This window comes from Chanodichthys erythropterus, chromosome 12 (genome assembly GCF_024489055.1).
Source record: "Chanodichthys erythropterus isolate Z2021 chromosome 12, ASM2448905v1, whole genome shotgun sequence".
In the NCBI taxonomy this organism is placed as follows: domain Eukaryota; kingdom Metazoa; phylum Chordata; class Actinopteri; order Cypriniformes; family Xenocyprididae; genus Chanodichthys; species Chanodichthys erythropterus.
In genome coordinates, this window is record NC_090232.1 from 50799289 (window position 1) to 50810372 (window position 11084).

Below are 11084 nucleotides of genomic sequence, written 5' to 3' on the forward strand. Positions count from 1 at the left end.
GAGTCCAGGCTAGTTGGTTTTATCATGTGAGGATGCTGCTTCTAGCGGATCATTTGAAGAGTTTGGTTCCAAAACGCGATAAACGCCATTTTCAAAAAAATTGAGTTTCCGCCAAAATCAGTATTGTATCTGGTCGGTATTGAAAAGTCATTTATTAATTTTGCGCAAAATGCGATATCCGTTGTGTTATTCTGTCATGTTTTCTCCCTTTCTTTCCAAAACGCAACAAACGCCAGTCTCACTTCTCTGCAGAACGCGATATATCCGCTCAACCAATCACAGCGCACCATTCCATGCACTGTAAACAGTAATGGCGGCGCTCTGAATACACCCCGCATCCTTTATCTACTTTGTACTTTGTGATCAACAAAAACAGAAAAATTAATAATTTCGATGAACATTGCTGAACCTGTGGTGCTTTCTGCGGTGGGGAAGAAACGCAAGCCATCGAAATCATTTACGTGAGGAGATTAAGAAGGCGAGGCACTCGAGTCGGGAGGAGGAAAAATGCCGGCTGTTGCTTGTTTCACGACAGCATCAAATTTCTATCACGCTCCCTAAACTGAACTGTTTATTTTAACCATGCGGTGACGCCAGATACGCCTTGATCGGTAATGACAAACAGAGACATAATTCATTTATAAGATTAACAAGATGACTCGTTGAATTCATTTTGGGAGCGACGAATGAATGTATTTTTAGTCAAATGCATGTACATAAGATTAGTATTGACAAAGTTCAGAGGCTGTCATATATGTGAATTAACTTACTTTCAATATGAAAAATAACTTTTATATTGATGGATTAATTGCATTTTGAAAAAAAAAAATCAAAACAAAAAAACGTGTCATGCATTTAATGCATTTTGGGGAAAAAATAATAAATTTTTATAATAAACCTTTGAAAATCAAAATCTAGATTTGAATTTTTAATGTTTTTATAACCAAAAGATGCTATGTGAAAGTTTGAAACAGAAAAGAGTGGTTTTCATTTTGCCAATTTCTTGGTAAAGAAAACACCTTTTTACTCAAATTAATCAAAATGGATTTATAGCGTTTTGGAACCAAACTCTTCATTTATAGCCTGTTCTCACAGTAGCTGAAATAATTAAACGTCAGTCTGACAATGACAATCATCAGTGACAACTGGAGATTCACCTGTAGTCAAATGCAAAAGACTTCAGACGGCAGAGTGGCTACAGAAATTGAAATCTACAGGTAACGCTAATTTACACTAAATACACAGTCACGCAATGCTGATGTTGTTAATATTAACAATTCGAGGACAAATTATAACAACAATAATAATTTGTAGCGCAGTAATAATAATCCAGGCTAAGCAATAGTTAGATTTATTCATCATTGACAACACAACTTATTGTAGGCCTAATGCTCAGTTGGTCAGAATAAAAGTGGCAGAAATGTTACTTATTTGTTCAGATGTTCTTATTTTGGTCACACTTTCAAGACCTAGAACCTGTGATTCTGAAGTTCATTATCCACACCAGTGCGGTGATTGACAGCAAACATTAGATTAGATGTAGAGGCACAACGCACGTAATGATAACTATTGCAGATATGACTGCAATTGCAGGTTTCAAACAGAGATGGCGACAAAGAGGAAAAATGCCAGACTGCAGCTTAGTTCACCGAAAAATGAAAATTTTGTACAATTACTCATCCTCATGTCGTTCCACACCCGTAAGACCTTCGTTCATCTTCAGAACACAAATTAAGATATTTTTGATGAAATCCGATGACTCAGTGAGGCCTCTATTGAGCAAAATAATTAACACTTTCAAATGCCCAGAAAGAAGACATATTTAAAACAGTCATGTGACTACAGTGGTTCAATCTTAATGTTATGAAGCGACGAGAATACTTTTTGTGTGCCAAAAAAAACCAAAATAACGACTTTTCAACAATATCTAGTGATGGGCGATTTCAAAACACTGCTTCATGAAGCTTCTAAGCTTTGAAGCAGTGTTTTGAAATCGCCCATCACTAGATATTGTTGAATAAAGTCGTTACTTTTTTTTTTTTTTGGGTTCACAAAAAATATTCTAGTTGCTCTATAATATTAAGGTTGAACAACTGTAGTCACATGAACTGTTTTAAATATGTTTTAGTAGCTTTCTGGGCATTGGAAAAGGGAGTGTTATTGCTGGCCATGGCCTTACAGAGTCATTGGATTTCAACATTAGAGATGTTTGTAGAGCTGGAACTGCTGTTGTTCACCTTTAATAATGATCTTGATTAGAGTCATTATACACAGTTATGATCTAGTGATTACATCAAACACATGTTAGCGATCAAACATTTTCCGTTTATTTGCTCAACATACACAACTACAGTTGTGAAGTGACTTTGCTCAAGATACTTAAAAAAGTATGTCTTTGTGTATAAGTAAAGATAATTGTTTATTAGAACAATAAAGTGTTCAGTAAAGTGATCAGTTATTCACCATAAGGTTTTGCTGAAGTGTAATTTGAAGTCTTTGAGAACAGGAGCTCATCTGAACTTTGAATGTGTTGGTGTTGTGAATCTGTCACGTGTTGCAGATCCTACACCATCTGAACACTAGATGGAGCCACTTGACTCTCAGTCCTCGAGACTTTCGCACTCACTTCAGTTTCAGTTTCGTGTCTCTCTTTCGTGGTTTGTGGTTTCCAGCAGGTTTAATCTGATGTGTTTCGTGTGTCCCTGTGGAGACCAGATTCATTGAAGCAGTAAAAGAGTCATTCAAACAAAGATACGCTGGAAAACTCAACAGATGCTGAGGTTTATGAATGTGAATTAAGCATGATTTTTCTCCATTTCAACATGTTTGGACGATTATCAAAAGTTAAATCTTTACCATGATAAGATGTTAAAAATATTTACCATATCAATCAATCAGAAACATTTATAAGGTGATCATGTGAACCGCTGCTGTTTGCGTTTGTGTCCATCAGATGTCTCTGTCGGGTGTCAGATGCCCTGTCCAAATACCCACACTTGCGGTCTGTGCACTTGTCTACTAACATGACGTATTTCCTGTGTTTGGCTCAAGTGTTCAAGTAGAAGACTGCAAGTGTGTGTAGAGCTTTAGATTACCCGATGGGACACACTTATAGTCTTGCAAAAACAAAAGTGCAAGTTTACAGAGCTTTTTTATTTTCAATACTTTGCATTTTAAAATAAACTTCTAAATATCTGTTCAGTCGCTATGTAAGTAACAAAAGACTTGATTGTGATGCTTCTAATTAAGTAATAAAAAGCAGTTGCAATGTTGTGCAAAAAACAGACACCCATACTTATATTTGCATCAATAAAATGTACAACACTTTATGATTTTCTACCAAATTATATGTAATATGTAATTAATTTAACTTACAGTCGAATGTTTTCCTCGACATCTCGCAGTTTTGGGGCACGTGAGCTCCTGAACACAATGCATGATGGGATACGCTTATCCTCAGAAGTGGTATTCAAGATGGTGTGGGTTAAGTGTGCATTAAGGGCACTGCAGTTTGGCATTTTTAAGACATGCGACAGACTTGCAAACTTACATCCTGTCACGTACACAAGCTCTCAAATGGCCAAGACCGCAAGTGTGGGTATTTGGACAGGGCATTAATTTCACTTCCTTCTTTATTAATTTCTCTCTCTCTCTCTCTCTCTCTCTCTCTCTCAGAGGAAGTGGGCGTCTCCGTCACATTCAGCACTTCATGTTAAACTTGTAACCAGGAAAGAAACACTCAAAACTCATCTGAACACACATCGAGAGCTTCAGAAGAACTGAATCTACTGACAACAGAGAAGATCATTTAATAAGAGAGAAGAATGAAGATCATCTTGACTTTCACTCTGCTGATGATTCCTGGTAAGAATCTGAACTCAGAGTAAATCACTAAAAACAGCACAGATTTGATGAGGAGAGTCTTTCACTTCACTTCATGATGTTCTAGTGACTGCTGAAGAAAGTTCATTTCTGTGTAGTCTCATAAATATATTAAAGTGTGTTTGATGCTGGTTTGTTGTAGGAGTCGTGAGCTCCATCAGTGTGACGGGATATTCAGGAGGAGGAGTCACGATCACATGCAAATATGATGAAGGATATGCAGCATATGTAAAGTATTTTTGTAAAGGACAGTGGTCAGACTGCACAGACCAAATCAAGACTGATATTAAAGATAAATGGGTTTATAATGGAAGATTCTCTCTGTATGACGACACAAGATCAGAAGTCTTCACTGTGACCATCAGAGATCTGAGAGAACAGGATTCTGACACGTACTGGTGTGGAACTGAAAGAGTTGGAAAAGATTTATACACTGAAGTGAATCTGGAGGTTATAAGAGGTGAGTAACTGAGAGCCTCAAACCCATGATGATCTCCACAACATCACGATACTCAACACTGACTGGAATTACTAAATTCTGTAATTCACAAATGAAACTCATAACAGATGCCATCAATAATCTTTTTATCTCCTGTTGTAACACTCATAAAATAACCCTAAACAATGTCAACAGCAAAGTGATCAGATGTGTTCGCTGAAAACAAAATGATAACTGATCTAAGCTGGTGTGTGTGTGTGTGTGTGTGTGTGTGTGTGTGTGTGTGTGTGTGTGTGTGTGTGTGTGTGTGTACCTAACCATAGTGCATTAAAACTGACTAAATCTCCTTTTAGGGTCATCCTTGCATGTCAGATTTTTTATTTTATTTTTTCTTGCATGTCAGAGCTTTTTATTGGACTGTGATCTTAAACTTGATATGCAGATTAATGTGGTTGTTAGTGTTGTTGTTTTTTTCTCTCTCTCTCAACTTAGCCTTCTATCTGTCACATTCACACTCTTTCTGTTGGTGCGTCTCAATCAGCTCTCTAGCTTCCTATGTCGTGAATCAGTATATTTTGTAAAAGAACAAAAAGGAGTATGTCTGAATCTCATTGATTAAAGCTTGTGTTTTTACTTTTGTGTTCGACAGATCAACCAATCAGGAGTGTGAGAGGATATTCAGGAGGAAACGTCATTATAAACTACAAATATGAGATGAAACACAAGAACCATGTGAAATATTTCTGTAAATCTGGAGGTCAGTGTTTTACTGTAACAATCACTAACAGAGCAGCAGGATGGGAACAGGACGGACGATTCTCCGTTCAGGATGACAGATCTGCAGGTCTCTTACGTGTGTTTATCAGAGATCTGAATGAGAACGACTCTGGAGAATATCAGATTACAGTCAAAGTTTCTGAAGAATACAGTTTCTTCTCTGAGTTTAATCTGATCATCAGAGACGGTGAGACGCTTTCATTCATTTCTGCATTATTTGACAGAATCCATGAATATATCTGGTCATTGTAACATTGCTGCACTTGATTTGGATCTGAAACAGATGATTGTTGTGTGAAGAGCATCAGTCTATCAGCTGCTGCAGGAGGATCTGTGAACATCAGCTGCAAATACCCACAATCCCACATTAGTGATGTGAAGTTTCTCTGCTGGAGATCTGGAGCTGATCTCTGTGCTGAAGAGACGTCTGTGAAGGAGAGCAGAAGATGGAGTCCTGAGGGAAAGATCCAGCTGTATGATGACAGAGAAGAGCAGCTCCTGACGGGAAGCATCAGTCATGTGACTGAACAAGATTCAGAATACTGGTGTGGAGTTCAGTCTGATCAAGGACACAAGAGCTTCATCACACGAGTCCTGATCAATGTTACAGGTGAGAAATGATGAAACAAACCAGCATCTGTAACACTTTAAGAAAAACCTCCTGAGAGACTCAAGTTGCTCAAATACAGTCAACAGTTTGATGTTTGTGTGTGTGAAACATGTCAGATGGTTCAGAAATGTGTGAAAAACATCAGCGTCTCTGAGAAAAGGGAAGTGAAGTATCTGTGAGTGATTATTGACACTGGCTTTACTGTGTTTCAGAGCAAACATCAACACCATCAACATCACTGTCACCATCATCACCACCATCATCCTCATCCTTCTCCTCCTCAGCATCATTCTCATCAGTTGAATCTCCAGCGATCTCATCTGTGTCTCCTGTAACAGGTACAAACTCTCTCTGAAACACAAACACACTCATCTGTGTGGTTCAGATTGTGAGTCTCTGGTGTTTTCAGGCTCTTCTCTGGTGGTCAGTGTGTCTGTGGTTCTGCTGCTGATCATCATTGGACTCGTGATCGTGATCTGGAATGTCTGCAGGAGGCGTCAGTCGAACAGTAAAACTCCTTCTTCTTCCATGTTCCATATAGTTCCAAATAGTTAAATAGGTTTTTTTTTTTTTTTTTTTTTTTTTTTTTTAATTCATTCACTTGCTTGTTTTTGACAGACGCTGATTCCTCCTCCAAAACATCCCATGTGACACCAGCCAACAATGAAGAGGTTTGTAGAATTACTGTTTATAAAACAAGATTTATGTTTTTAAATATTATTAAATAAGCTCTCTCTCCTCAGGTTTATAATAATTACTGTAATTATGAGGAGGTTGAAGACACTCACAGACAATTACCCACAACCCCATCTGATTCCTCCGACAATATTTACGCTAATGTTTAACAGCAGAGATCCTCACATCGCTTCATCTTCATCATCTTTGTAATGTAATAATGATGCAGATGGTCCTGATGATCATCTTTAATAACAATCAGGATTAGAGTCAATATATGCAGTTATGATCCTATGACTGCTGTAAATACATGTTAGCGATCGACTGTTGATCTTTCGAAGACTTTCAGTTTGTTATTTGCTCAATATACACAACTATCCTACTGATGTGTTTTATGTCATTTGTTCAATATACTTAAAAATGTCAATATTTTATGTAATTATAAACAAAATAAAAGATAATTGTTCTTTATAACAATGCAGCGTTGTTATTTTATTATCAAATCATATTATGTGTGCAGATGAATCACTTGATGATTTGTTGATGTATTTAATGTGTTTCAGTTTCATATGCAGCTCTAGAAGGTCGGTTATTAACGATAAGGTTTTGCTGAAGTGTAATGTGATGTCTTTGAGAACAGGAGCTCATTTGAACAGACTGTGAGTGTGTTTGTGTGTCATGATGAATCAGTCACGTGCTGCAGATCAGCTGTTGAACACTAGATGGAGCCACTTGACCCTCAGTTCTTAATAGAGAGCATAAAAATGAGGACAATTAACATTGAGGAAGGAATTATAGAAAAAGAGCCGCTTTGTATGAATTGATTAAAAAAAAAAAAAAAAAAACATGGGTGTAATTTTTATTTTTTTTTATTTTTTGGTTCACAAAAAGTATTCTATTTGCTTCATAACATTAAGGTTGTACGATTGGAGTCACATAAACTGTTTTAAATATGTTTTTAGTAGCTTCTGGGCATTGAAAAAGGGAGTGTTATTGCTGGCCATGGCCTTACTGACGATGGACGTTTCACTATCCCATGAGGCCACGGGAGAAGATTTGTGAATGGAGGTGAAGTGACACAACTAATGCTGGTAGGTCACATGATAATGACAGCATGTAGTTTGTCCAGATCACATTCATACTAAACACATTCATATACAGAACATACCTTTTCCCAAATACTTCCTCCAGAGAGTATGTGATTTCTGACACAGCCAGAGTACTTGCTTCCAGCAGATTGAAGAGGGGGATACCAAATCACCAACAGAACATGAAACAAAATACTTTAGTGTTTTGTATTTTTGTATTTTTAAAATATTGTAAAATACTTTGTAAGAAGTCCACATGATGACATCATAAAATTGCGGCCTCTGATTGGTGCCTACTCAGTAGTTTGCAGAGACTTGCGATCAGAACAGAAAATTGATCCACATGGAAGAAGGTGGTCAAGAAACGTGCAGGCTGCCAGCTTTCCATCAATTTTTAGCATGAATTGCTATTATTTTTAACAGTTCATGTTAAGTTTTGGTGTTCATTTTGGTAGCCTAGGCTAAATAGTATACCAATTTACACAATGTTCTTGAAAACAATTATACCGAACAGCAGCCCCCTATATTTATGATTAACAATCAAATGATAAATTGGTTAAAAAATAGTTGCTATGAATACAGGAGCCATCAGTTGTCTTCTTATAAATGACTTGTTTGTCATTGAGTCAGTGTTGCTGATGCAAAGTAGGCCCTTCATTACCAATTTTCGCTTCTAAAGATCGCTAATTCAAAACAAAGGCGAAGCTCGATGATACCTTGATTTCACGGAATCATGGGATGTATTGTTTTCACGTCTACAGCCGCTGGAAAAGAATCGGGACAGGACTCATTATTAACGTTACTGTAGTGTGAAGCAGAGCAGGACCGAATGCTGTGAGAGCAGTAACGAGCCCACTGGAGCGATTACTAATGAGAGACGAGTGCGACACACAGCTCGACAGCAGCGGATCTTTTATTATGCCGCAGTCGCTGCTTCCGCTTCTTCCGGTCATGTGCATGTAGGGTAAAGCAGCGCTGCTTATCATATTAGATACATTTGTGTGTTGAAAGTTAGTATAGTGTTACTCTGTGCGTTCGCTCAGCGGCTGCTATGAGACACTTGTTGCACACTGCAGTAAAATAGATCGATATAAGTCATGGTAAAACATGGTACTCGCGAAAAAATCAAGAAAACGAGATTCAAACAAACAGACTTAGGGCCAGATTTACTAATAGCTTGTGGCAGCGCAAACCCTCTTTTGGCGTTAAAAAATCTACTGTCGGGATTTCTTAAGACACGCAGTGTAAAATTAGCGCTGAAAACGCGTGGACTGAGTTGTGTTTGCAGCTGACCTTATTGCATATGCATTTTTAGGAGTTTTTCAGATGCAAATTTAGGGGAGGAGAGTATTTAAATGAATCACACAATGCGATTTACTAATGTTTATGCTCGCCTATTCCCCCCACGCTGATGGAGTGGTGGGATCAGCCAGAACCACGCCTTCCTGTTCCTCAGACTTATGCCGGTGAGCCGAACTTTTGTAGAGCGTTCTTGAACAAGTGTTCCTTGCATTTCTCGTTGCAGCCACGCACCTTTGAGAGGGAGGAATCCAAGGTGGCTTTTGTGATCACGCTCCTGACAGGGAAGGCAGCATTGTGGGGAACGGCGGTGTGGGAGAACCAGGATCCATGCTGCGCCTCGTTCCAGGCACTCGCCGCCGAGATGAGGAGAGTGTTCGACCGTGTAGAATATTCCATCGAGTTTCGCACTCTCGTGGCGGAGTGCCGCTGGAACGAGGAGGCGCAGTGGGATGTGTTCCTGCATGGGTAGGCCGACCGTGTCCATCGAGAGATCTATGTCTTGGATCTTCCTCAGACACTCAACGGACTCATCGATCTCGCGCTGCGAGTGCATGCTCGACTTCAGAGGCTGGAACGTCTAGAATCTGCTAACGCTAAGCCTCATGGAGCGGAGGGCCGGTTGGCCAATACAGCGGACACAGTCGGCTCCTCTTTAGATCCCGAACCCATGCCTCTACTGCGGAGCATCAGGTCACTTCCTCAGGTCTTGCCCAGTAAAAGATCAAGCCCGGTAGTAAATCTGAGGCTACTATCGGGTGGGATCTCCGCCGAGAAGTCCTCACCATCCACCCTCCTCCCGGTAAGACTGAGATGGGCGACTCACAACATCACCTGCCAGGCACTCATCGACTCCGGGGCTGAGGGGAACTTCATGGAAACCAACTTTGCACAACTTAACAGTTTACCCATCATCCCACTCACCCGCCTGATCACTGTCGACGCACTCAATGGACAACGACTTCCCAGCATCTCTCACTCTACGGACTACGTTACTCTCATCTCCTCTGGCAATCACAATTCAGTTCCTCCTCATGGACTCACCTCAGGCACCTGTCGTTCTCGGACACCCCTGGCTCACCAAACACAACCCTCGGATTGACTGGCAGCAGCACACCATCACCGAGTGGAGCACTCTTTGTCACAGGTCTTGTCTGTTGTCTGCTTGTCCCACTGTGTCTGTTTCTGTGTTACAGGAGGAGGCGGTGGATTTGTCTAACGTGCCCGCAGAGTATCAAGACCTGAGGGAAGTGTTCAGTAAGTCCCGGGCTGCTTCTCTCCCTCCGCATCGTCCCTATGACTGTGCCATAGATTTAGTACCCGGTAAGTCTCCGCCTAAAATTCAAAAAGCGAAATTCATCCGCCCTTCCTTTTCTCCAGCAGGGGCGGGGGTTCTTTTTTTGTGGGGAAGAAGGATGGGTCTCTGCAACCTTGCATTGATTACCGAGGGCTGAAAAACATCACGGTAAAGAATACTTATCCTTAGCCGTTGATGTCTTCAGCCTTTGAGAGGTTGCAGGGAGCATCCGTTTTCACTAAATTGGACTTAAGGAACGCTTATCATTTGGTTCGCATCAGGAAGGGGGATGAATGGAAGACCGCGTTTAACACCCCTAGAGGACACTTTGAATACTTGGTCATGCCCTTCGGGCTGTCCAACAGTCCAGCAGTCTTCCAGGCACTCGTCAATGACGTGTTGAGAGACATGGTCGATCAGTTCATTTATGTCTACCTGGATGACATATTGATATTTTCCTCATCTCTCCAGGAACATGTTCAACACATCAGACGAGTGCTCCAGCGTCTGTTAGTGAATGGGCTTTTTGTCAAGGCGGAGAAATGCGAGTTTCATGCACAGTCTGTTTCTTTTCTAGGGTACATCGTCTCGTCTGAGGGAGTTCGCATGGATCCTGACAAGGTTAAGGCTGTGGTGGATTGGCCAAGTCCAGATTCCCGTAAGGCCCTACAGAGGTTTCTGGGATTCGCCAATTTTTACCGCCGTTTTATTCGCAATTTCAGCCAACTAGCCGCACCTCTGATCGCCTTGACCTCCCCCAGAATGACCTTCAGGTGGTCAGATGCAGCAGTAGCTGCATTTGCCAAACTGAAGAGTCGCTTCGTTTCGGCTCCCATTCTCATTGCCCCTGATCCTTTGCGTCAGTTCGTGGTGGAGGTCGACGCGTCCGAGGTGGGGGTAGGCGCAGTACTATCCCAGCGTTCTCCCACGGACGATAAGATGCATCCTTGCGCATATTTTTCCCATTGTTTATCTCCAGCCGAACGCAACTATGACATTGGTAATAGAGAGTTGTTG

At 40.6% G+C, this 11084-nt stretch overlaps 1 protein-coding gene across 1 annotated transcript; it reads left to right on the forward strand.

The window, feature by feature from the left end:
* Positions 1–3824: 3824 nt before the first annotated feature.
* Positions 3825–6808, forward strand: LOC137032443 (polymeric immunoglobulin receptor-like). The gene is made up of 8 exons (XM_067404205.1): positions 3825–3864; positions 4025–4342; positions 4971–5285; positions 5382–5708; positions 5921–6046; positions 6118–6216; positions 6327–6379; positions 6452–6808. Exons 1-8 carry the CDS (start codon positions 3825–3827, stop codon positions 6551–6553), a joined length of 1380 nt encoding a protein of 459 aa, XP_067260306.1. The 3' UTR covers positions 6554–6808.
* The last annotated feature ends 4276 nt before the right edge of the window (positions 6809–11084 follow it).

Coding starts and splice junctions, on each gene's coding strand:
- LOC137032443 (XM_067404205.1), top strand. CDS start 3,825: ATGAAGATCATCTTGACTTTCACTCTGCTGATGATTCCTG. Junction 4,343..4,970: donor GAATCTGGAGGTTATAAGAG/GTGAGTAACTGA, acceptor TGTGTTCGACAG/ATCAACCAATCAGGAGTGTG. Junction 6,047..6,117: donor ATCTGTGTCTCCTGTAACAG/GTACAAACTCTC, acceptor TGGTGTTTTCAG/GCTCTTCTCTGGTGGTCAGT.